Below are 27,292 nucleotides of genomic sequence, written 5' to 3' on the forward strand. Positions count from 1 at the left end.
GAGATACTGTTGAAATCTGCACATGGCCCAGATCACAGCAAGACATACTCTTTCTGTAGTTAAGTACTTTCTCTTGGCTTTTGTAAGTGTCCTATAAACAGAGGATGTAACCTTCTCTTTTCCATCCGAAATCTGCACCAGAACAGCACTCATCTGTGTGTAGTTCTGTAGATGCTCTCTCATCATACAGACCAAGTACAGGGTCAGTCATCAGAGCTTTTTGAAGCATATCTGAAGAATCTTGTTGAGCACCACCCCAGATAAATTTGGCATCGACTTTTAATAACTCTTGGAGTGGCCTGGCATTGATACAAAAGTCTTTGGTAAAACAACGGTAATAAGAACACAATCTGAGGAAGCTTCTCACATCTCTAATACTTTTAGGAATAGGAAATTCTGTCGTAGCTCTTATCTTTACTGGGTCTGGCTGCACACCTTCGTTTGACACAAGGTGCCTAAATATTTTGATTTCTTTTGCTCCAAAGAGATACTTCTTGGATTAAGTTTCTGTCCGGCTTGTTGGAGACACTTAAGAACGGCCCTCAGTCTTTTTGTGTGTTCATCAAATGTCTCTGAGAACACTATGACATCATCTAAATAACAAAGACACATCGTCCATTTCAGGTGCCTCAGAAGATCATCCATCATTCGTTCAAAAGTTGCTAGTGCATTACACAAACCAAACAGCATTACCTTAAACTCATAGAGGCCCTCAGCGGTGATGAATGCAGTTTTCTCACGATCAGCTTCATCTACTTTGATTTGCCAGTATCCCGAGTACATGTCCATGGCTGAGAAAAACTTGGCCCTTTCAGACAATCTAGTGTATCGTCAATTCGTGGAAGAGGGTAAACGTCATTTTTAGTTACCTTATTAAGCTTCCTGTAATCAACACAAAAGCATCAACTGCCATCCTTCTTCCTGATGAGAACCACTGGTGACGACCATGGGCCCTGCAAAAGCTGAATGATGATGTCATTCTTTATCATTTTCTCTACCTCGTTGCGAATTATTTGACGTTCCGTTGCTGACACACGGTATGCTCTCTGGCTTATTGGTTGATGGTCTCCAGTGCTAATACGGTGCTTCACCATCCATTTGTCTAATTTGCTCTTCACCTGTGGATTGAAGCATTCAGAGAACTCTTGAAGAATGGCAAGTAGCTTCTTCTGTTGTTCCTTAGTGTGATCTGGTGATAGTTGAGCTAGAAGATCTTGTCTCATAGTGGTAGCACTAATTTCACCCACAAACTCGGCATGGGAGGTTTCTATGATGCTCAGCTGTTCTGCAATTAACAGCTTAGCATTTGCTACACACACGCGTCTTGGAAGGATCTGTGGTTCTCGGCGACAATTAACTATTCACAATTCAACAAATCCATTCTTAAATGAGACGACAGAGGCTGGGACGACCAAGTTATTCTTCAGTGGTATGCTTCTCTTACATTCCACTACAAGCTACCTTTCTAGCGCTGACTGCAGGAACAATCACTTCATCCAGCACACACAGTCTCCACACACTCGGATGCGCATCTTCCTGTCCACAGTATCTCATCTCGTCTAGCATAATCTTCAAGTCACCACAATCTACAATTGCTTCATTAGGTTTCAAAAAGTTCCATCCGAGAATGGCGTCATGACTACAATCTTGTAAGACAATGAATACTAAGTGCTGCGTATGGCCACTTATACCGACACAAATGACATATCTTCCTGTGGGTTTTACATATTTCTAATTAGCCAAAGCTGTTTTGTTGTCGATGAATATGGTTTTCTGCAACTGACACTGGTACTTCTCCAAAATGACTGAATATGATGCTTCGGAGTCCACAAGAGCTTGGGCTGGTCAGCCATCCATCATGAGGATATCGACGTAGTTTCATATCATTTTTGTAGTGATCGACGGCGGAGGATATTTCTCTTTGGCAGCCTCACCTCTAAGGAAGGTCACATCCTTTAGTTTTCCAGGTTGAGGTGGCTAGTGATCGGCTGGAGCTTCTAAACAGTGATGGAGACCTTGATTGGTGTGTTGGGGAGCGTCCTCTCCAGCGGCTAGCTTCTGGCGATGGTGACCTACGTCGTCCTGCACCCACATCATCTTGTTCATCTTCATCGTGCCGGAGTTGGAGTCAGCTAAGATCGGTCTGCTCCCTTCTGGCGTGGGCATCACCAAATATCTGCCACATTTCTCGACAATAGTACACCACATGTCCCGATCGTCCGCAGTGGAAACATACTGGTTAGTTATCCTGGTGCCCAAGCAGGTTCCTCAAGCGGCATTGTAGGAACGTAACTTTGCCTGGGTCTCAACTTTTTTACCATTTTAAAAGGAAATGAAGGACGAGAGATTGGGTTGAATGTCTGTTCCACTTCTTTCCTGATAACCTCTTGAAGCGTCTTGGTTGTTTGCTCGCCATGCAATCCTAGTGCTTTCTGAACTTACTCTCTCACTATCTGACGAAGAACACTTGTGACATCAGTTTCTTCCTCCATCACAGACATCGATACGATGTTTGGAAGCCGTTCAAACTTCTTGCGTGTAATTCTTTTTTGATGCATTGTCTCGATATACTGGCACCATTTTATGAAGTTGACTGCTGTCAAAACCTCCTTCACGAGTAGGGCTGGATACATGTCCTCAGTTAACACCCTTCATGAGATGTGCAACCTTTCGTTTCTCCTGGACACTGTGCCCTGCACTTTAATTTATCTTCAGCCTTGCACTTCTGTCATTTTGTGTTGCCGAAATACTTGAGCAGTGTCCGCGGCTCGTGGTAGCGTTCTCACTTCCCGCGCACAGGGTCCCGGGTTCGATTCCCGGCGGGGTCAGGGATTTTCTCTGCCTCGAGATGACTGGGTGTTGTGTGTCTTTCATCATCATTTCATCCTCATTCACTCGCAAGTCGCCATAGAACTTGTGGAGTGGCAACCGAACCGCCCTCTGAGGGGTCTCCTGGCCACCAATGCCATACGCTCATTATTATTATTATTACTTGAGCAGTTCTGCCTGGAATACTTGCCAGCTTGTGAACTTCTCCTCGTTGTTCTCATACCATTGTTTGGCAGTGCCCTCCAGGTAGAAAAATACATTGGCCAAATACACGGTGTCATCCCATTTGTTAAATCTGTCTATACGCTCATATATCTTCAGCCACTTGTTTGGATCTTGGCCATCGTCATCAGAGAACCTGGAAGGATGTCTCATGTGGTGGCACACAGTTGCTGTCATCGTAATGTCCACTTCTTCTTCCGTCTCCAATAGAATGCGATCTGCTGAATAGGGCTCGAACTCAGGTTTCTAGCCATGTAAACGGCAGCTCTGTCATGGCCTGATGGGAGCCACTGAGTCGTCGATAATGTGCAGTATCACAAGTTCCAATACCCAGCGCCTGCACCAGAATAATGTCACATAGAGGAAGGTGTAAGTAGATGAATGACGAACACTAACTTCACTTAAATAAGGTTTATTCAGTACTTGCACATACAAGAGCGCAGAGCGAGCTGCCTCCTGCCAGAACACATACAGTATATATATACAGATACAGAACATTCCAGTACAATGATTCTTGCCATTTGTGGATACTTCTAGAATGTACTCGAACCGAATATAGAAATTAAAATTGTACAGTCTAAATGAGTTTTGAACTTATGACCTTTGATGCAACAGTTTAGTATCATATCCACTACACCATGGTGCTACTGGGCTGCTTCTGTGACAATATCTGTTCTGGTTCAAAGTCAGAAATCTGGTTTCATGTATCTCTCCACATTCTACCCTATCTAGTCATGTCTGCATTACTACTGCAAAATACATAAACTTGAATATGTCACAGTATCCCCTCTACAATTTCTACCCCATACTTCTTCCACTAACACTTAACTTCTCCTTGGTCCCTCTGGATGTGTCCACCTACCCATCTCTTTGTCAGGTTGTGCCACAAATATCTTTCCTACCCAACTTGATTAAGTACTGTGTCATAAGATATCCCTGTAACCCACATGATTCTTCTCTAGCAAACTATTTCAAAGGCTTCAATTCTTCCCATACCGTAAGCAAATACTTTGTGGAAAAAAAAAAAAAGATCTGCTAATGCTGAAATTTATATCTGTTCTTAACAAATTACTCTTTTTTTCCTTTTTGCTTCGGGTATCATCACTATTTTGCAGCCCAAATAGCAAAACTCCTCCATTACTTTTAGTGTATCATCTCGTAATTTAAGACCCTCAGCATCACATGATTGAATTTTCTACACTTTGGTTCCCTTGCTTTACTTTAGTTGATTTTAATCCTGTAAATGCTTTTCAAGATTGCTATCCATTTTGTTCAGCTAATATTCCAGGTCATTTGTTCTCTCTGATGAAATAACAGTCATTGGCCAACCTTCAAATTTTTATTTCTACTTCCTGAAAATTCCCCTTGCTTTCCTTTACTGCTTGTTCTATGTTCAGATTGAATAACAAGGGGGATAAGCTGCATTCTTGTCTCACTTCCTTCTTAACCACTATCTTCTGTTGATGTCCTCCGACTGTTATATTTGAAGTCCGCTTTCTGTACAAGTTATACACATGCATCGGAGTCGTGCTATGTTGCATATACGCTGCAGCAATTCCCTCAAACGGTACATTTTGATCACCTCTTGTACTTTCTCAGCATGCTAATTCTGCATTCGTTATCGTGAGCTGTTGGAAATATGAGAGTTGTACCTGCTATGGTAACGTGTATCAGTATTTCATAATGCCTCATTACTTGTGCACTAAAACTGTTAAAAAACATGCACTGGCATGTAGGCAAGGGATTAGTGTGGCATTTGTGTCTTTCCAATGTGTGTGCAGTAAATACAGAAACATGAACTATGGTGACATTATCACCAAACAGGACCAACGTGCTGTTATTCTTTTCTTGGATGCCAAAGAATGAATGCCAGAAGACATTCATCACAGAATGAAGAATGTATAAGGGGCAACGTGTGTGACAAAAACCACCAGTGTGGACTCGTGTGCCAAGTACCATACAGGTCACAATTTGATACAAGTTGCCAGTCAATCTGGGAGGCCAACCTCTTCCATTATGGACAAAAACAAGTGGTCAGTTGATGCAATTATGGTGGACCAGAGCATAACCACTCGTGCACTAGTGAAAAATCTTGACATCAGCTTTGGTAGCATGCAACACACTATCCTGCAGGAGGTAGGCTAGGCTACTGTAAGGTCTGCAGCAAGAGGATACTTCAGGCGCTGAATGCCGAATAAATAGCAAACAGGATGGCTGTTTGCCAGAAGCATCTGGTGCATTTAAGTTTTGAAGGAAACTCATCCTTGAGTGCACTGTTGCAGGCTATGAATGCTGGTGCCACCACTGGGAACAGAAGTCAAAAGCGTCATCCATTGTCCCCTCCTCCCAAGAAGTTCCACGACCAGCCCTCTGCTGGAAACAGGGACCCATTGCTTCTTGATTTCAAGGAACCTGGAGTCTCCATCACTGGGTAATGGTACTATGCAAAACTGGTAAAATTATGTCTCGCAAATGTCGTAACACAGAAGTCCCTGTGTGATTATTACGCCTTCGGTTTCTTAAAAAAAGGCCTTGAAGGGTCGACGATTCCTGTCGAACGAGGACGTGCAGTAAGCAGTTATAGACTTCTACACGCAGCACAGGACATGGTGTTTTATCAAATGGGTATCTTAACCCTTTTGCATCAGTGGGATGATTGCTCAATGCTCACAGCCTGATTGGCATACCAATTCTGTATTGCACGCCCTTTGAACGGAAACTTTCTGGTTGCCCCTTATATTATTATTGTGGTATCGGCCGTTATCTGATGGGCTGCACTTTCAAATATGCATGCCGGCACTTATGCTGTCGCATTTCCTAAAGCCATCAACGTGGCATGAGGGTGCTGCTAGTGAGAGGCAAGCATCCCCTATCCGAAGCTCCAGTGGTTGGCGACCTTATGTTAGACATTCATGCACAACCACCATTTTGTGTGTTTGCCAGCTGAATAACTTTTACAGGCTTTCATAGTGGCCAGATCTCAGCATCTTCTTAACAGACATTGTTTTGAATATTGACAGATTTATAAACATTTTGTATCTGTATATGTTTCAACATTCCAAGCTACTGTTAGCAACTGAGTCTGCCAAAACAGCAACAAAGTTATATATTACTTTTACTACTGGATATTAGGACGTACACTAAATTAATATCTGAAGACTCTTATCCATGAATGACATCTGTTCCTCGTTTCTGTGTCCACTAAAGAACCACACAGCATGTAAAGAAAGACCTAAAAATTGCATTCACAACAGTTTTTGTAACTGTTAAACTCCTACTTCTCACTATGCAAGAATCTCCTACACAAAAATTACAGGGAGGGGGAATCCCATTTTGTCACAAATTGTAGAAGACTTTCAGTTGTAAAATTAAGTCACAAAGGCAGTTCCCAGTCACAATTTGATAATGCTGTTCCTACTGTTCTACTGTCCAGATTTGGCTTCAACCAATTTCTTTTTGTTCCTTGGATGAAAAGAAGACTGGAACATATTGCTTTGACACAACAAAGGCAGTCCGAGTGACTTCAACAGGGTGCCTGATCAGCCTCATGATTGCTGCCTTTCAGGGCCCTAAGAAGACTGAAAAAAAGCAGTGTTGTGGTGTATTTGAGTAGGGGGGTCATACTTTGAGAAAATTGACTCACTACACATATATCTTCAGTGAATTTATTTTTATTATTTTCCCCTATCACCATCTCATGAAGTATCTTTTATTTCTTTTCACACACTTTTCTCCCGAGTTCAGTTTTTTTTTTCTCCCCCCCCCCCCCCCCCCCCCCCCCACTGGTCTGTTGTCAACAGCTTCTTACAGGTATTACTCTAGATTTTTTAAAATTTTGTATGAATATGTGCTGCTCTCCAGTTTTTTCCTGATTCAGCAATTCACAGGGCTCCTCTTCTATGCTAAATATTTACTAAATGGTTGGTGGGAAAAATAAGGGGAATTAAAAGCTGTTTCAGGGAATATTGTTCCTCTTTAAGTGAATACATCAATTGTTATTGTGTACCAAACTCTGCTGGCAATAAAATAACAGATAAACAAGCAGCCCAACTACTATTGCAATAATATTAGAGCACTGCTTTTTCTCATCCTGATAATTGCAAATAGGATTAACCATTTTAGTTCCGTAGAGTTGCCATAACCAATTCGTTATCAAGCCTAAGCCAGATTTACATTGTGTGACTTTCCAAAGGTTGACAGTTTAATTTTTCAGGTGGACTTAGTATGAAAATATCTCTACAGATGCTGTAAATATCTCCTCAAGACAGAATGTTGCCAGCAAGTGCAATAGATGGAGTTGTAAAAGATGATGGCTTTTCCTAATGTTAAAAAATCCTCAGGAGTTACACAGTGCAGTGACGCACTACTTACGACACTGGACTCACGTTTCCTATTACGATTGTTCAAATCCCATCTGACAATTTTAATTTAAGTTTCTCATGGTTTCCACAAATCACTTTAAGTAAATGCCAGGATGGTTCCTTCAAAAATGGCATGGATGATTTCCTTACACATCCGATCTTGTGCTTCACTACAGCAACCTCACTGTCAAAGGGACATTAAACCTTAATCTACTTTACCTAAAAAATCTTTACAAAAATTATTTTAATAAAATATCTGGCAATATTTTCCCCTTGCATAACACACAACAGAATCTCTGCAGCAGGTAAATATTTAAACCAGAAATCATGTAGGAATGAGGTGGGTGAATGATCTGGGAGGCATTACATCATAAAAAATGTACAAACATTTATTTTGGTAAAGTAAGTGTAATACAAATATTTTTTCAGCACACTTCAGCTTATATTGAATCCAGTGTCACTTGCCTAATGAGATCTTTAACTTAGTCGTCTTGGGAACATGACGAATAGTCAGAGAAACTCTTCGGCCCCTAGTAAGTTTCTCTCCCAAAACGTAATTACCTGAACACACATGGAGATTTGCAATATTGTTTGTCACATGATCATCCATAACTTCTGCTATTGAGTGAAGGTAATTGTGATATAATTCATCCTGCAGGATGAGTAAACTCCTTTGTTCCAAAAGAAGAGAGAATGTTGGACCCTGTGATGCATCATCCTGCTACAGAAATACACAGAAAATTTTCTCTGTAATTGTTGACTTCAAACTCTATTAGAGAAGAAATATTGATTTCCTCTAAATGCACTTACCACAGATGCTCCCTGGCAGTCTTCACTCTTAGAAGGCTGAAATTCCAGAAGGGTGTGAGAGCCACAGCTTATTGTTGTAACCGTTGGATAGAACAGAGGACCATCAGTATGGGGCTGAGGAAATATGTTAAGTACAATGTTATGTTCACACATTATAAGGGATCCTACAGTACAAAATTAAATGTGTCATACATTACCATTATCCCTTGTCCAGGGAGATATTCGTTTATTAGGACATGATTTGGACACTTCTCAGTTTCAAAGATTCCCAGGGTGGCTATCTTATCAATATATTTCTTTAACCACTGAAAAGTGATCAACAGCATCAACAAAGTTCGTAACTTACTTCAACACTGTTAACAGTATGATACCAGCTCCATTAATGGTTCAATTTAACTGTCTAAATAAATTCCATACTACTCTGGAAAAAGAAACCACTCCATTCTTGCCTACTTACATCTGGTATCTTCTCAGCAATCATTCCTTTTGGATGAGGAACACCACCCCAGTTCTGAAGTCTACGGTGTGACAACTGGGTCCACTTTGGTTTTGGTACAGAATCAACATGCTCTATAATGTACTTCTCCTCCTCCTCTGTTATGAACTGAGGAATGTAGTATACTGTGCCTGGAATCTACAAGTATCAGAATGTTGAATGTTACTTAAATGCTGTGTACTTATCATGAACACAGCTGTAGATGTCCCACTTTCATTGACAGCAATTTAAGAGCAATGTGAAGTTAATTTGTTTATTCATTTACTAGCAGTAAATCCCTTTGGCACATAAGCTATAAATTTACAGTAATTTCATGGAAAAAATGTTGTAAAGTAAGATAGTGTGGCACTGCTGACACAGAGCCCTGCAGGGGTCATTCTGTTGCCTAGTTGGAAAGGCACATTTCCTTTGTAGCTTGCATTTTAGGTTAACTGTTCAGGATAAGAAAATGTCTGATACAGATGTAGAAGTGATAGGTAACATAATAATACTATTTAAAATGCAAAGTGTTACTAATTTTAAATTGTGGTAGGGAATTGCAGTTAAATGCTGAATTGCTAGATGGCATTAACCGTATACTCTCGCATGTAAGAGTGAGGAGGTACACTGCCTGACAAAAAAGGGAAGCATCTAGGGGTAATACCATCTAGGGGTAATACCATGTCAATTCCATGCAGAAAAGTGACATTTTCAATCTGACCATCTCAGATTTCTTTCAAATTTGGTGCATTCAATGGCCCAGATAAAAGATGGAAAATTAGCAGTTTTCAGAGGTATACAACAATTGTGAAGAAAGTTACAGGTCTCCAAAGTTTGGAAATTGTGTGAAATTTATATGCATCTGTTTCAACATAAATGAGTATAATTCTGGTTCTATTCGAGATACAGCAATGAAACTTGTATTATTGAAAAGCTAATGAGTAAACATGATATGCAACACAGGTTTCTAAGCACTTTCACATTCAAGGTCATTGACCTTAACCTTTAACACTGAATATCTCAAAACACCCCATCTTCAATTTTTTTTTTAAAACATATAATGTATTGTTCCAATGTGTTACTATAAACACAGTATCTATCAAGATTTCAACTAAAGGTATCATACTCAAAAGTTTATTTTGTCAGTATCAGTACACTATCAAAATGCAGTAGGTAGCGCATAAATTTGAAACCCAAATTATTAAAAAGTGCAATTTATATGTAATGTTATGTAAAAATATGGTTATATTATTTAGTGTTGTTATGAATCATTTACAGTGTAGTTTGAATGAAAAGGCAATAAAATGTGGTAAAATCTCCTCTCACAAGTCTCCATTTAAATTGTTAATGTTCACCTCATCTGATGCAGAGAGACTGTACGTCCTTCTAGTTGGTGTCACTGGATTCACGTTTGTGAGAATGTCACATTGTTTGATAACACAAGTGTCAAGTTCAGCAGGAAACACAAATGATGGAGGTGGTCCATGCAGATGCAAGAAACTGGCCTATACTTCATAAGTTTGCAATACCTACACAACTCACTAGTGACTTTCACACATACAGGCAACAAATCCATATATGTCTTACAGCATTTCATTCACCATAGCAATCACTGACTTTTTTCTGCTTATTAAAGAAGCAGAATATGCCTTTGTTTTTACTACACCTTTGTTAATAGGTATTACACAATGAAGCTTATGGGTACCTCGAATTGTTCTTATACATTTGAAATGTTGCTTCAGCTTGGCAATGTCTTCATCATGATGGGAAGCTGATGTGTATTGGAAGACACATGAAGGAACATTTTCTTTGCACCACTGAAACAACTATTGTGGTGTCAAAGTATGGTTTTCATGAGATCGCATGAGGCTGGTAAGTGTGGCTATTCTCTTTAAAATTCCTGCAACCCTCTCACAAGGTACTATACTGTGTTCTGTAGCAAATTCTGCTGAAACATCAAAGCCTCCTGCCATTCTGCTGAAACATAAAAATCTTCCTGATGGTATGACAGATTCTTTAAATTCTTTCTGTTTTTGTACTGAGCAGCATATCTATCCAAAAAGTAATAAATGTGCATTGGAGTTGGAAAGTGACATTTTAAGAAATTAATAAAATTACACTAGACAGAATACGAGGTCTGTCCAAAAAATTCTGTAACATTCGTAATTTTGCACCAATGGTGTGCTGGAGCAAAATGTGGTTGGCATCCCTGCACACACCTGTGTGCTGTGTAACTACCGGAAGTTTCATTGTTGTATGTCTGTTAGTTATTGTTAGTGCTGTATTGAATAGAAAGTTGTGTCACACAGTTTGTTAATTTAGAAATGGCAGAGTTAGAGGAACAACATGTCTGCCTTAAATTTTGCGTGAAATTCAAGAAAACCTTTACAGAAACACACCAAATGATGCAGGAAGCCTACAGTATGAGCACTTAAGCCATACTGAGACCAATGTTCAATCTTCACATTGAGTCGGGAAAGGTTCTCCATGATCAGAAAAAAAGCTCATCAGGTCACGTCAAATGCCAAAGCCATACTGATAGTTTTCTTTGACTTTGAAGGATTAGTTCATCACAAATTCGTGCCACAGGGATAAATTGTTAATCAGTGGTAATATTGGGATGTGTTGCGACACCTACAAGAAAATGTGAGAAGGAAACAGCCCGAAATGTGGCAAGACAATTCATGGCTCTTGCATCATGACAATGCACCCACACATTCATTGCTGTTGGTGCATGACTATTGCACAAACAACGAAATCACTGTGCTGCCTCATCCTCCGTACTCTCCAGACCTGACCCCTGTGGACTTTTTCTTTTATTTCCACAGTTGAAAAACCTGTTGAAAGAACAAAGATCTACAACAACAGACAAAATAGAAAATTCACAGATGGCACTTCACGCATTCCAGCAAGAGGCATACCAAGACTGCTTCCAGAAGTGGGAACAGTTCTGGAAGCAGTGTACCAATTGTGAAGGAGAGTATTTCGAAGGAGACCATGCACAATAAACAGAACATAAGTGCAGAAAAATTCTGACAATACAGTTCTGGAATTTTTTGAACAGACCCGGTACAAACACAATGTATCATGCTGGAGGTAGTCAGATACTTCCACATATTTCATTAGTATTTGTCTCTCTGTAGTGAGCAACAAATAGGTGAATTGTTACCTCTGAATTATTCCAATGAAATCTCTATACTTCATCCTGAATGGCGAAGGTGTGATTCTGTTCAAAATCATAAACAACAAGATAGTCACTTGCTTTGAGTTCTTTAGTGATTTTAAAGAAATGTGACTGCTGCTGGGTGATTAAATGAATGTGGTAGAAGCTGTTGTAAACTTGATGCAAAAAAACTTCTTGAAATCATACACTGGTTTTGTTACAGTATCTAGAACTTCCCTGCCTGTTCTTAAACAACACTTATATGTAATTTCATCAATGCAGTTTGTACCAAACAGATAATCAGTCAGTCTTGTCACACTTGGACAGTACAGGCATGCACCTAAGAAACATGCTGCAAGTGCAGGATTGCATGAAACAAATGCTTTACAGTGCTTGTATGATGGTAATTTGTGTCCTTCACACTTTGTTAGTTCTTTCACTTTACACTCTTCTGCTATTAACCTAAAATTCTGGTGTGAAGCATGCAGACAGACAGTATGGATCACACTGGCATTTGTAAGAACACAGTGCTTTGGTTGCAACTCACAAAATTTTGAGAATCCAGTATTCACATCTGGATATGTATACGTGAAATATGCATATAATTCCTCCAGATTGTGCAACACTAGATGCTTCTGCTTGTGCTTGTGTACTCTAATTCCATTTTCTTTTACAGACACATAAGTCGTTTCTTCCTGGCATCACACAGCACACATGATCACAGCAAAAATCATGTAAACATTGAACAGTTTTCCCACACAATGTCTTACCTGGCTTTGGTTTTGTGTCATTAGTGTATCATGTTCTGCTACCTTCTGTTTTCCTCTTCAAACCATGTAATCTGAATCGGAACAGTCTTTCAAGGTTTTTCCTATACTCCAGATCTTTGGAAGAACTGTCAAAATTTGTATTTTGTCACACATAGAGTCTGAATTGTGAAACTTATCTTTCAGGCAGGCTATGAGATTTCTCTTTCTTCATTTTTTTCCTACTCTTCTTTTTCCAGCTGTGTCACGTAAATATGCTCCAACATTGAGGCAACCTTTTACAGTTTTTGCTATGAGTACTTTACCTCACTCTGAAGCCTCTTTTCTTCACAGCAGATTCACCTAAATACTGAAGGGTAGTATATAAAGAATCAAGTGCCAGATACGATGCTGTTTCACCTTCACTTAAATTTTCTGTGGAATACCTAGCACAGCTGAGGCATCACTTGCAGGTACGGATGAGGTTCAAATGGCTCTGAGCACTGTGGGACTCAACATCTTAGGTCATAAGTCCCCTAGAACTTAGAACTACTTAAACTTAACTAACCCTAAGGACAGCACACACACCCATGCCCGAGGAAGGATTCGAACCTGTGACCGTAGCAGTCCCGGTACGGATGAGTTTTTTGATATTTGGTTTCTACAGCTGCTGCAAATTTTTCCATTTAGCAATACATTGGTACACTTTTTTACCATCCACTCCTGAACATTCCTCAAATTCTTCTGTATCCTTGTGTGCCTTCTTCATTAAGTGGATTGCAACAATACAATTTTGATGTGAAATCCACTTTTTTGCAAACTGCTACTAAATACTACAACTATAGATTGCAGGCTGAATACACCCATGAAACAAGCTGATGATGATTGGGTTGAAATAAAAGTCTCTAATTGGCTGTCGACCACAAGAAATGTTCACCAATTGGTCAGAATAACAGTAGCTGCTATTGGCTGCTGTTCTGAAAAGAAAAAGAAAAAAAAAGATACACGAACACTTACCGCATTTTGTTAGTGTAGTAATGTAGATGAAATAAGTTTTGGGCATGATGCCACTGGCGTGCCATCTTATTGTTTACCATATTTATAGTAACATACTGGAGCAATAAAATATATTTTTTCAGAAAAACTGAAGATAGGGCGTTTTGAGATATGCATGCAAATGTCACACAATTTTCAACTTTGCAGACCTGTAGCTTTCTTCACAATTGTCATATAACACTGCAAATTGGTAGTTTTCTATCTCTTACCTGGATCACTAAATCTGAAAGAAATCTGAGTATGTTAGGTTGAGTGCTTTGTTGAATTGACACAGAATTACCTCCAGAAGACATATTAGGATGTAATTGTAAGTTACATACCATCAGTATGTAGATAAATGATTATAGAGCTGCAATCCCTGTGACAGCTAGAACAAGCATCAGAGTGCATCAGTGTTGTTTCAGACCTGTAGGGTATATAAGGGGCATTAACAGGGTACGACGTTGAATGATCACTGCCAGCGACACGGAGACGTCATGTATTTGTGTGGGACAGAGTTATTAGCACCTGACAGACTTCAAAAGGGGCCTCTTTGTCGATCTCCGTTTGACTGGCAGGTTGAATCACACAACAACCACATTTGTGAGCACGAGGATGTGACTGGCCCAAAGCTGGACTGCACCCGAATATGAGGGCAGGTATACTCATTGTAAAGATTCCGGTCAACCATTACACTAAGCACATTCTAAGTCCTTCACCTCTGCACCCGCCACTCAAGAACATCTAATGGACTCCCTGCAACATTCTGTCATCTTGCTCCATTGGTCAGGGACTAGAAGAGCTAGGTTAGGGAATTAGCCCCCCTTTCATACACTGACGTTACCACCAAAACACGAACGGCTGCTGATGAATGGCATCAACAGTGTTCATCAACGGAATCACAGTTCTGCACTCCTCTGAATAATCATTACTGATGAGAATGGTGGCAGCGTTGGTAAAGTCCCATTCTCCCAGTGTTTTGGAGAGGCCCAGCAGTGTTACTCCTGGTGTCACAGAGCAAAGAGCCATTGGATACCACTTCAGGTCACTACTAATGGTCAATGAGGGATCTCTGTTAGTACATCATGGCTATCCTTCACCCTCAAGAGTTACCTCTTGCGTGACAGTATGATAGTGACTTTCTTGGCATGATGATGCTTGGCCACAAATGGCATGACTATATTAACTGTGTGTGTGACATCGAGGTACTTCCATGGCCATCAAGACCACAGATCTGTCCTTGATAGAATGTGTGGAACCAGCTCGGACATAAAATCTGTCCCACTGCCAGTGTCCAGAATATCTACAACTAGTTAGAACAGTTGTGGGCCAGCTTGCCTCAGGAGAGGATACGGTGGACTATGACTGCCTTTCCAGCCGAATCAGTGCACTCATCCAAACCAGAGGAGGTACAGCGTCTTGCTGACAAATGGACTGATACTGCCAAGTTCTTTGCAAATGTGACTCAGTTTTATACTACACACATCCAAAAACATTATGCATCATCTTGGTTCTGAGATTTCCAGAACCTGTACAGAAAACTGGAATAGAGATCAACATAAACATCATTTCCGCCCTTTTTATTGCTCATGAAAACCACACATTGCATGTTGTACCATTATACAGCGAGACATTCAGAGGGGGTGGTCCAAATTGCTGTACACACTGGTACCTCTAATACCCAGTAGCACATCCTCTTGCATCGATGCATGCTTGTAATTGTCGTGGCATACTATCTACAAGTTCATCAAGGCACTGTTGGTCCAGATTGTCCAACTCCTCAATGGCGATTCGGCATTGATCCCTCAGAGTGGTTGGTGGGTCACGTCATCCATAAACAGCCCTTTCAATCTATCCCAGGCATGTTCGATAGGGTTCATGTCTGGAGAACATGCTGGCCACTCTAGTTGAGCAATCTCATTATCCTGAAGGAAGTCATTCACAAGATGTGCACGATGGGGGTGCAAATTGTCGTCCATGGAGACGAATGCATCGCCAATATGCTGCCGATGTGGTTGCACTATCGGTCGGAGGATGGCACTCACGTATTGTAAAGCCATTACAGGACCTTCCATGACCACCAGCGGCGTATGTTGGCCCCACATAATGCCACCCCAAAACAGCAGGGAACCTCCACCTTGCTGCACTCGCTGGACAGTGTGTCTAAGGCGTTCAGCCTGATAAGGCTGCCTCCAAACACGTCTCCGACAATTGTCTGATTGAAGGCATATGTGACACTCATAGGTGAAGAGAACGTGATGCCAATCCTGAGCCGTCCATTCGGCAAGTTGTTGGGGACATCTGTACTGCTGCATTGTGTTGTGGCTACAAAGTTGAAACTCGCCATGGATGTTGGAAGTGAAGTTGCATATCATCCAGCATATTGTACACAGTCTGAGTCATAACACGGCGTCCTGTGGCTGCACGAAAAGCATTATTGAACATGGTGGCATTGCTGTCAGGGTTCCTCTGAGTCATAATTTGTAGGTAGTGGTCATCTACTGCAGTAGTAGCCCTTAGGCGGCTTGAGCGAGGCATGTCATCAACAGTTCCTCTCTCTCTGTATCTCCTCCATGTCTGAACATCACTTTGGTTCACTCCGAGACGCCTGGGCACCTCCCTTGTTGAGAGCCCTTTCTGGCACAAAGTAACAATGCGGATTCGATCGAACCGTGTTATTGACCGTCTAGGCATGGTTGAACTACAGACAAAATGAGCCGTGTACCTCCTTCCTGGTGGAATGACTGGAACTGATCGGCTGTTGGAACCCCTCGATCTAATAGGCACTGCTCATGCATGGTTGTTTACATCTTTGTGCGGGTTTAGTGACATCTCTAAACAGTCAAAGGGACTGTGTCTGTGATACAATATCCACAGTCAACATCTGTCTTCAGGATTTGTAGGAACTGGGATGATGCAAAACTTTTTTTTGATGTGTGTAATTGAAGTAATATCACAACCTCTAAACCCATGAAGTTTGATTTCAATTCTGGGTGCTTCTCTTTTTTTGGTAAGACAGTGAATTTTAATACTATGTAGTTAAAAGCAGGGTAGTTTTAAGAATTTTAACTCACAGTGAAAGACGCCACTCTACAAATTGCACCACATCATATTACATGAATATGCTTGGCATATACAGACTGACACACTGTGACATAGAATACACATCATTATAGCTCTCCAGTAAGAAATACAGACATTAGCATAGCTCAGGTTAATGATGCATTCCAGAACTTCTGGGAGACATTTTATATAATTCTGCACTGTTGGGTCATTCCATGTCAAGTGGCCTACATTTGGACAAGCTCCCCACTCAACCACCTCCAATTTTGATGAAATTTTTACAGGACGTACATATAGACCTTACACGAAGCACTGCCAAATTACAGCTTCATAAGTTATATGGTGGGGCCACTAGCCACCTTTTTGTAAAGGCTCGTTTTTTGACATTGCGACTGAAATGAATAAATGATCAACTTTGATTTACCATTACCCAGGATCTAAGAGACCTGTCATGCTGAAACTATGTGATCCTGTTCAACTTTTTGGGTACAATATCTTAGCTGTAAAACGAAAGGTCAGACTATGGTAAATTCATCATAGTGTGCTATTAAAGTGGCCCATAAATCTTGTTGTAACAAATAAACTTACATTTATATTACATGAAAAATACATGTACCAGTCTTACTCTTTATGGTTCCCAAGCCAAACATTTCAGTTCTTATTAATACATTTGCTGAAATTTGTTATTACTAATAGCAATTACAGTTAATTCTAACAAGCTGTAATGTCGGCCCATTCTTGCTGCTGATGGAGCTGGAATGACAGAAATTATGTGTTGGTTTGGAATCCAACAAGCATCCTGCCTAGCTAGCCAATAGAATGAATGTGCAGGTCCATTGGGGTGCAGGAAACTGACTAAAACATCATTTTCTTCTTCTGAAACTTCAGACACATTACCAATCCACCATTTTCCATCATATGTACAGGCAATGTATTGGCCTGGTTGTAAGGCTATAATATTTCTGAATGAAACTGTTGCTTGACTTTGGTCAACATTTGCCACACAAAAAATTGTATCTTTGGATACTCTTCTAATACACACTTGCTTTTCATTTAATGTGACAAAATTGTGATTCTCTCTTGTTCCTGATACTGTGCAGCCATTTTTGAACCTTGCTTCCTGTTTCAATTTCTTCTTTTGAAACAAAAATGAATTGGATTCCTCTGATATTCTTTGTACAGTATTTAAACAAATCAGTTGGTGTCAAAATCTGGTCCTCAGTTGGTCTTTGAAGACTTGCTCTTGCTGCCAGGCACTTAACTGTTCCTCCAATTCCACCACATGGAGATTTTCCATGGCTTGTAGCAAAAAACTTCCATTCAGCTGAGATTCCAAACATTTTGATGGTGGCAGAGGTTCAGTAAATTTTTGAAGTTTTTGTACTGCGCTGTTGACCCAACACTGAAGTAGTAAATGTGTGTAATTTTTCCAAGGATACACTTTAGATCTTCTATTAATTTCACTATAAAAGCATGTACAGCGATTGCATCATGTTTCAGGCATTTGCTTATTATACAGCAGCTGATGCTGCTGATGTCCAAGTTATTTCTGAAGTACACAACAAATGGGTGCAAAGTTGCTTGGCTGTTATTCCAGTGAAAACCTTGAGCTGCATCCTGGAAATGAAGGAATAATTTTCAGCAAAGTCCATTAATATGACCAGTTCAGTTGGCTTATAGCTTTTTTTTATGAATTTTAGGTGCTTGCTCTGGTGCTTTTCAACATAATGATGAGAGAAATGTTTGTCAATTTTTGAATTCAGGTCTTCAATAAAATCCTCGGTGGCCGTCTGCTTGGTTTCTAATGTATCTCTATCAGTGTGCACCCACTGTTTGAACTCAATGATATCATCTGGATCACTGTCTTCAAAACTGCTTTGTAAAAACTGTTCCAGCAGTTCTTTTCCCGGACAGACTTCACAGCGATGAAGCATGCAGTCTTTGGATTCCAAATCACACACTGTTTCAGCAATCAGACTCTTATAAGCTTCTTTAATTGGAGTGCTTGCAAGTATCAGTTTCACATTTTGATGTAAAGTGCAAACACAGACTGAGTGGGTTCCTGCAGCACCCACAGTGATGCAACCATTTTGGCCTCAATCCGCAAAATTTGGAAAATCTAATTTCAGGCCCATGCTGAAGTCAATATGCATCAAACATTTCTTTCAAATTATTCAGAAGAAGGTATTTTTGCATCAAAAATTTCTTTCCTTCTAATCTAATGTACACACAATCTTTTTTACCTGGACAAATTCAGCTAAATTCTTCATTCTGAAAAATGTTATCACTCTTTCTTTTACAGTATCTTCTTGCCACACTTGTTGTTTGGCAGGGCTAAACACCATTTTCTACTTTTAACTTCCTAGCTGCTTTTACCATCCTCTCTGAAACACCAAATTCTTGCATTGTCTCCTTTATAGTCCAGCTTTGTGGTACTAATGTCAGTATTTGCAATTTTTCAGGCTGCCTTGACAATTGCAACTTCTCTATAGGACATGTCTTGCTTGTACTAGGTGTTTGAAGATCTTTAGGGGCGAATCCTCCAGCAGCAACAATGTTATTCACAACTGCCTCTTGAGCTTTGTTTATTTTTTGTTTTACATAACTTTTTACATCCCCTTTTGATACTCTCTGAAATTTTAGAGGGGAGACCCCAAAGCAGTTAAGACTTGAATCGATTGATACTTCTGGATATGCTTCATCTTCTGACTGGTTTGAAGTTGACTGTGATTTTTCTGCTTTCTTTGCTAAAAATTGTTTTCTGCACGTTGGGCAGGTCTTCTGACCAGGTTTCACATTGCTCTTAGTCACAGCTTGCAATTGTTTTGCTGTTTCCACATTGACAATCCGTAAACCCTTTTTAACAAAATGATTCTTTGCACCAAAAGGATTACAACAAGATCTCTGTAGAAAGTCATATTTGTTCACAAGTATTGCTTTGTTATGATAGCATATTTGTGCATTTTCAGTAAGACATATCTCACTTCTTTGGTTTATTAATTCCTGATGCTCTACTGAAAATTCTTTGATTGGAATGAAGTCTTGTTGATGTGTGTATGTTTTCAGATGACATGCAGAATTATCTGCAGGCCAATGACACATGGTACTGAAACCTCGTTGACATCCATTACACTACAATTAAATTTAGGCTTCCAATTGCCACTTGTTTCAATATTAGATAAAGCTGAAGTGGTGTATATTTCTAACTGAAAAATATTAAACAATCATAGATAATGGGAACTTCCTTGAGAATACAACAGAAAAAAATTAAATAACCTGATAAACGTTTCTAAAGAGCCACCCTGCACTTTGAAATAATTTTTACTTACCGAAAAAAGATGTTTATCCAGTAATTACAACACACTTTACATCATTTAAATAGGCACACACAACATCTGAACCACTCTTCACTACACAACAGTGTGCTTCAGACTGATTGTTGAAGCATGTTACCAAACTCCATTGTTGACACTAAAAAGTTTACACTACACTGGTCTGTCTCCAAAAAAAAAAAAAAAAAAAAAAAAAAAAAAAAAAAAAAAAAAAAAAAAACTTTTCTGATCAGACAAGGTGAGCTCAGACAACTCAGTTATTATTTGAGCAATCTGGGTGCCACTTGCAGAGCTTTATTACATTCTGGCAGGCTGCAGTTACCTAAAGTATTAGCTTCAGAAAGTTACTCTTTCATTAAATACGAGGCAATAAAGTATAGCCAAAATTTGGTATGACAAGATTTATGAGCCACTTTGATAGCACACTATGATGAATTTACCGTAGCCTGACCTTTTAAACTACAACTAAGCTATTGTACCCAAAAAGTGAACAGGATCACAGAGTTTCAGCATGACAGGTCTCTTAGTGTTGTGACTCGCCGATTATTCAAAGTGCCGCCACGCAATTACGCACGTCCTCTACGTGCGGCGCTGTCTGCCAGCCATGCAGCAGCTGCGCCACCTAAGCGGCCAGCCGAGCAGCGGCCGCTAGACTGAGACTCAGTGTTTAATCGAATACCGACTTGTACACAGGTCAACTTACTCAGTGACTTATGTGTGTTGTTGTGTTGTCCGATATATGTGTTAAATTTGAAGATTTAACACTTAGATCCTGAACAATGGTAAAACAAAGTTGATCATTTATTCATTTTAGTCTTAATGTCAAAAAACGAGCCTTTACTAAAAGGTGGCTAGTGGCCCCACCATACTACTTATGAAGCTGTAATTTGGCAGTGCTTCATGTAAGGTCTATATGTACATCCTGTAAAAATTTCATCAAAATTTGAGATGGTCGAGTGGGTGCCCTTAGGCCACATGACATGGAATGACCCTGTTGTCAATTAAACAAAGTACACTCACACGTAATTCGACCAGCTTTGTTGTTTAACAGATTACTTCCTAGCTAACAGAATGCAGGATGTTCATCATAACAGGGGAAAAATCATCACATGGGAAAGTAGCTATGGGTAGTAATGCAAGAGAGAGTCCCTCCTAAGAGGCGTCAGGCACATTTCATCTGGTGTTTCAGCAGATAAATGCTAAATTATTCTGTAATGTTATTAATGGAGTAAGCTCAAAAACATACTGCTCAGTGCATGTTTTATACAATGCCTAGTGGCAATAGAAATTGTTGGTTTTGCTTATCGTTACAAATAAAACGGTTTTTAAATTATAATAAAGTGGTTCCAAATTTGCGTAGTGAAATATTTGGCTTAAAGATGTGTTTTCAACAGTGATAGAAAAACATGAATGATACCCAGTACTTCAGCAACACTTGTGAGTAGTGCTACTGCATGGTGGAAGCAGACAACATGGTGTGGGACCTTATATGAGATGTCTCGTGTGTTGGTCTATGTTATGCTGTCTGTGCTTAGTGCAAGGTCTCACAGGTGATGTTCAGCCGAAACAAATATCAAGTACTGTGTCTAAACAGGTGGAGCGATCCCTTTTCGTCCGATTACAAAACTATTAACTATTTGTAAAAAGGCATTTGGAGCAATTTAAAGAGACTGTCTGCATAAAACTCACTACAAATAAAGCATATGCAGGAAGTGAGGTTCATTGAAAGAATCCTTATGTAAACATAATTGACCCACACAGGAGATAGCTTACAGAACAGTAGTTTAACCTGTTCTTGGGGATCACTAATTCGGCTGTCCCCCTTACATCTACATCTAATCTCTGCAAACCACTGTGAAGTGTGTAGCAGAGGATACATGCTATGATACCAGTTATTAGGGTTTCTTCCCATGCTATTTACATAATGAGAGAAGGAAGAATGATTGTTCAAATGCCTCTGTGTGTGCTGTAATTAATATTGTGGTCATGATCCCTATGTGAGTGATAAGTACAGGGTTGTAGTATATTCTAGAATCATCATTTAAAGCCATTCCTGAACTTGGCAAGCAGACTTTCTCAGGACAGTTTACATCTACCTTCATTAGTCTGTCAGGTTAGTTTCTTCAGCATCTCTGTGGCCCTCTCCCATGTGTCAAACAAATCTGTGACCATTCTTATTGCTATTCTCTGCAAACGTTCTATATCCCCTGTTAGTCATATCTGGTATAGTTCTCACACACTTGGGCAAAATTCCACAATGGGTCACATGAGTGATATGTAAGCAATCTCCTTTGCATTCCACCAATAAACTGAAATCTACTGGCTGTTTTACATGCGACTGAGCCTATGTGAACATTCCATTTCACATGCCTACAAATCTTTATACCCAGGTATTTGCAGGAGATGGCCTATTCCAATGGTGATTAATTGATATTATAGTCATAGTATATTGTGTTTTTTTCCATTTACGATAGAATCATCAAAAGGATGATCAGCCATGTATTTGCAGTTTAGTTTAGTTAGCACAAGTGTCATGGGATGGCCATCCAACTTCACTGAAATCTGATGATAGAATAGAGATGATGTGCACCATGACATTCAAATGGCTCTGAGCACTATGGGACTTAACATCTGAGGTCATCAGTCCCCTAGAACTTAGAACTACTTAAACCTAAGGGCATCACACACATCCATACCCGGAGCAGGATTAGAACCTGTGGCCGTAGTGGTTGTATGGTTCTGGACTGAAGCACCTAGAACCGCTCGGCCACAACAGCCAGCTGCACCATGACGATAATGCTGTTAAAATTCTGAGGACTGATGAATACATAGTGAGGCCCACTGACAGTTGTTCTTTCTGTGCACTAATCATTAATAAAAGGGGAAATATATCTCACAATGTGAGCTCTTTCCGTTTTTGTTTTAATTTTTTTTGCTGTAGCAACTTTTTAAGAATTAATATTTTTATTTATACTTTTTCCATGTACACATGTGAATTAGCTTTTATGCTTTTAATGTGCAACGCATCCTCATCCACTAAAAATTCTTGTCGTTGTAAAACATGTGCAATGCAACACATATAAATGACAAACAATTAACAAAACCATGCAACGCCTTATTAACTAGACGTAGCCTACCATGCCTAATTTGATCCACATGGTTACTGAAGTTACAATAGCGTATTTAGATTACAGAGGCGAGATCTGTACATCAATGAATGCATAGGTATTACTTCCCATATACTCGGGCAATTTGTTTGCGGCAAAATACATTGTAATTTCAAATGGTAACCTCTAACAACGGCAATCAGTACTGCGAAATTACGGTAAGGGATCGGCTTAGTAATAAGAACAAGTCCTATAATTTGACAGAATTGCAGATATTTGTCAAATGTATACCTGTAACACCGTAATGTTAAAAATCGAACATTCTAAACCTATAGAATTATTTTGTTTCCTCTTTTAGGGCGAGTCCAGTGGCATTCGTGCACACTACAAAACTTTACACCAACAATATATATCACCAGTTGTCAAAAATAAAACTTAGCTACTCGGTTTGTTTATCACCGGGCTATTTCAAGTCATCTAATGCAATACTGACTGATTCAAGTTCTGTACCTTATCAATTTTGTATTTCTGATAGTCCATTTCACATCAGTTCCTTGCTATCTCAAAAGATGCATTATCATGTACAAGATCCAGTGCGATACCAGGGCGTCGGTATGTATCTAACTCTATATGTCATCTCTCCTTTTGTTTCTTAATACAAACAACAAACACGTGTAACATTGTGGCAGACCTGTTTGTTTGGTGTATATTAGTGGTGGGCAAGAAATCGCGTATCTGTTAGAAATCACAGTGACTGAGAAGTCACAGATATCACATAAGCAACTTTACAGATTCTAACTGCGATTTCAGTCACAATTAGCAGTCGCAAGTAGTATTTCATATTCAAAGACGTGAGCCATCTATTGGTCGAATTTAGCACTGCTTTCTGCGAATTCAGTGACAAGTCGCAACTAAGAGTCGCAAGTAGCAACTAAAAAGCGCAGTTAACAGTGGCATCTGTTGGCCAAAGTTCGTACTACGTCCATCTCTGCGGTACGCTATGGAGTCCAACTGCGATTTCCGTGACAAGTCGCAACTAAGAGTCGCAAGTAGCAACTAAAAAGCGCAGTTAACAGTGCCATCTGATGGCCAAAGTTTGTACTACGTCCATCTCTGCGATACGGTATCGAGTCTAACTGCGATTTCCGTGACAAATCGCAACTAAGAGTCGCAAGTAGCAACTAAAAAGCGCAGTTAGCACTGCCATCTGTTGAGCAAAGTTTATACTACGCTATTCGCTACCAGTCAAACTGCGATTTCTGTGACAAATCGCAACTAAGAGTCGCAAGTAGCAACTAAAAAGCGCAGTTAACATACTATTCCTAGTGTCATCTGTTGACCGACGTACGTACTTCGTTATAAGAGCCTTGTGCCTCACGAGATCGATGTGCTGTGTGTGCATATGAAGGGCTTATTTCAATAGTGGTACAAGTCCATTTTTGTTCATTTTGAGATACAGAGTCGTAAAGTTAAATGAGCGCTGACAAATCTGCATTTGAGATACCAGAAATATTCAAACATATGGCTTCTTGCTAGAGATGAACCTTTATTTATGTTTGTTTGGATCACTAATTTCAGAAGAATTATAAGACAGAAAAGTGGAGGTAATGGACTTGTACCACTATTGAAATAAGCCCTTCATATTATATGACGACATGCACATTCAGCATCAGTTATGGTTGGTCAAATACTGCTGTGACTCTGAATGTATTATATTAATGAAAAGCAACATTGCCTTTTTCTCCTGAAAATATCAAGTAATGTAACAAATGTGTTTGATTCTGCTTCCAATATGACAGTTTTGGTTAATACCCCGCATGCCTACAGGACTTTGCAATGCTAACACAGCAGAACTCAGACATCTGTATAAGTGTAGAGAAATGAAAACAGTCATATGAATGCCTCACTTTTGTTCCGACACAGTTCAAGACTCGGGAGAAAAGTTTTACACCTGGTGTTCTACATGGCAACTTCACACACAAGAACTTTTTGCCGACACTACTACCACCTACATAAGTAAACTTTTCCTGTGTTATTTTCAAGTAATGCACTTAAGCTATTCCTGATTTAACTAGAAGATCTGTACTTACCACTTTCATATCAACAGCCTCAAAATGCATATTGTAGACTTCGGGATATGTTACAGGTCAGTGTCACACCAAGATTGTGGAGAAAGGGGGGGGGGGGCGGCATGTCACTCTCCAACAAGTGTTTACCAATAAGTAAGTGGCGGAAAATTATGGGTATAGGACGGCTTAAACATGTGGAAAATGAGATTTTTATTATTCACTTACTGTATTTGACATTTATTATTCCTTTAAAATCGCACAACAACTTCAATAAAACACAGTTTAATCATTCACACACTTATTTCACAATTACTTCACTTTTAAACTGCAAATCCTCTAAGAGCTGTCTTGAATCTTCGCGAGTCTCTCTCAAAAACAGCCTTGATGTGGATAGATACGTACAGCAACCAGTAATCAGAGTCAGAACTGTGTCTGCAAAAACACAAGGATTATAAAACAATTTTTGCTGTCATTAATTACTAGCAATATAATTGACAGAGTAGATTGCTAATATTTGCTATAATAAATATCACATTTGCAAGAACGATCTCACTGAAGTAATTAAGTCCATCGAAACGCTTAAAAACTAACCTCTCGTCTGACGAAAACGGTCTAAAGACGCAGTGGCAATTTCTTCAGATCTGTTGACAATGATATTTTGAGTTATCACTTTACTGAGTGACTGAAATGTATTTCAGGTACCTGTGAACATAACAATACGTTAGAATTCATTTTCTAAATACGAACTATTACGGTACTGTACGGCTACTTACATATTAATTACACTATTAATATTTTCACAGTTGTTTCTTTAATACAAAATTAAAGCCAACGTAAGAAAAAACGTAAAACATACTTGCCAATGACAGGTTTGTTGAGATGCAATTTTCTGTGTTGACAGATGTAAGTTTTTCATACGGTGGCAAGTCGCAGAAATCGCAGAAGTAGCAGAAGTCGCAGAAATCGCAGAAGTAGCAGAAGTCACAGAAATCGCGGAAGTAGCAGAAATAGCAGTGGCGGAGGGATACACGACCTATGTTCCTTAACTGCGACTCTTAACTGCGACAAATCACAGTTAAGAATAACAGATACTGAAAAGTAGCATTCACAGAAATCACTGATATCGGAAAATCGCAGTTTAGCCCATCACTAGTGTATATATTTTATAAACAAGGCAGAGATTTTATCCAAAACACCAAATTAAGGTCGATTCACACTTCACGGAACTTCAGCATCAATTCACTTCATGACTTCACGTTAGTTTCCCGGGAACAGTAGCTTCGTCCGAGTTGCGGTCAGGACTGGTCATCATCGCTCGAACGCGTTAGATCGAGACATTCTCCTGGTCCCAGTGCATAGCCAGAGCTCTCTTTACACAAAACGGAGGCATGAGAAGTGACACGCTGTGAAGACGGTCTATTGAACTGTGCAGTTCTGCGTACATTCTGAAGATTTGGCTTCGTTTGCTATGAGATCTCCTACGTGTGTAAAACTTTTTCTCTAGACGTCGATAGAGCGCTGATCTGTTTATAAAGGTGAGTTTTATGACTGGTATGTTCTTATAGAAACGAAGTGTAAATGTAAGGGTAAAGTCAAATGGTAAACATGCTAGTGACGAGTAGTTTGTTATCTAGAGGAAATGTAAATTATTGAATTGTCATTAATTTAATGGTATTTTTTAAATGACAGACAAGTGTTGTGTCCCAGGCTGCTCAAGCAATTACAGATCCAGTGGCGATAAAAGCTATATCACGGTATTACGAATCCCAGCAGATACAGGTATACACCAAGAATGGTTAAAAGCCATTCTGAGAAAAGACTGATTACCTTCCAAGAGATCTGTGGTCCGTGCTAAGTATTTCGAAGAAGGGAATGTAATAAATCTGGATATATTTAAAAATATGCTAGGAAACAAGAAGAAATACCGACTAAAATTGAGAGACGGCGCAATACCAAGAATTTTCGCCAATCTACGGCAGTATTTAAACAAACTGTCTAAATCTCACTCTAGAAAATATCCAGACGAAAGAAGACGAAAGCAAGTGGAAGATCTTCTTAGCAGGAATGAAGAGTGGCTTGC

At 39.6% G+C, this 27,292-nt stretch overlaps 1 protein-coding gene and 1 long non-coding RNA gene across 3 annotated transcripts; both read right to left on the bottom strand.

Annotated features, from left to right (window-relative positions):
* Positions 1-7,783: 7,783 nt before the first annotated feature.
* LOC126092345 (alpha-ketoglutarate-dependent dioxygenase alkB homolog 6) lies at positions 7,784-26,619 on the bottom strand. Of its 2 annotated transcripts, none has more exons than XM_049907885.1 (5): positions 26,430-26,619; positions 8,680-8,856; positions 8,420-8,527; positions 8,223-8,336; positions 7,784-8,133 (listed from the first exon to the last, which is right to left on the bottom strand). In XM_049907885.1, the coding sequence occupies exons 1-5, from the start codon at positions 26,445-26,447 to the stop codon at positions 7,870-7,872; spliced, it is 681 nt and encodes a 226-aa protein (XP_049763842.1). In that variant the 5' UTR covers positions 26,448-26,619; the 3' UTR covers positions 7,784-7,869. The 2 variants fall into 2 exon arrangements, with proteins under 2 accessions (XP_049763842.1, XP_049763841.1); XM_049907884.1 differs by lacking the exon at positions 26,430-26,619 and adding an exon at positions 23,654-23,845.
* On the bottom strand, positions 25,442-26,116 carry LOC126092350 (uncharacterized). The gene is made up of 3 exons (XR_007521324.1): positions 26,069-26,116; positions 25,804-25,914; positions 25,442-25,644 (listed from the first exon to the last, which is right to left on the bottom strand). It is a non-coding gene; the product is annotated as an uncharacterized LOC126092350 (long non-coding RNA).
* Positions 26,620-27,292: the final 673 nt, after the last annotated feature.

This window comes from Schistocerca cancellata, chromosome 7 (assembly GCF_023864275.1).
Source record: "Schistocerca cancellata isolate TAMUIC-IGC-003103 chromosome 7, iqSchCanc2.1, whole genome shotgun sequence".
Taxonomy (NCBI): Eukaryota; Metazoa; Arthropoda; class Insecta; order Orthoptera; family Acrididae; genus Schistocerca; species Schistocerca cancellata.

Bases quoted from the DNA above. Each gene is read 5' to 3' on its own strand.
- LOC126092345 (XM_049907884.1), bottom strand. From the start codon at position 23,683: ATGGACTATCAGAAATACAAAATTGATAAG. The intron at 8,857-23,653 runs GTACAGAACTTG...TGATACTTGTAG, and splicing joins AGAAATACAAAATTGATAAG to ATTCCAGGCACAGTATACTA. The intron at 8,337-8,419 runs GTAATGTATGAC...ATATTTCCTCAG, and splicing joins TCCCTGGACAAGGGATAATG to CCCCATACTGATGGTCCTCT.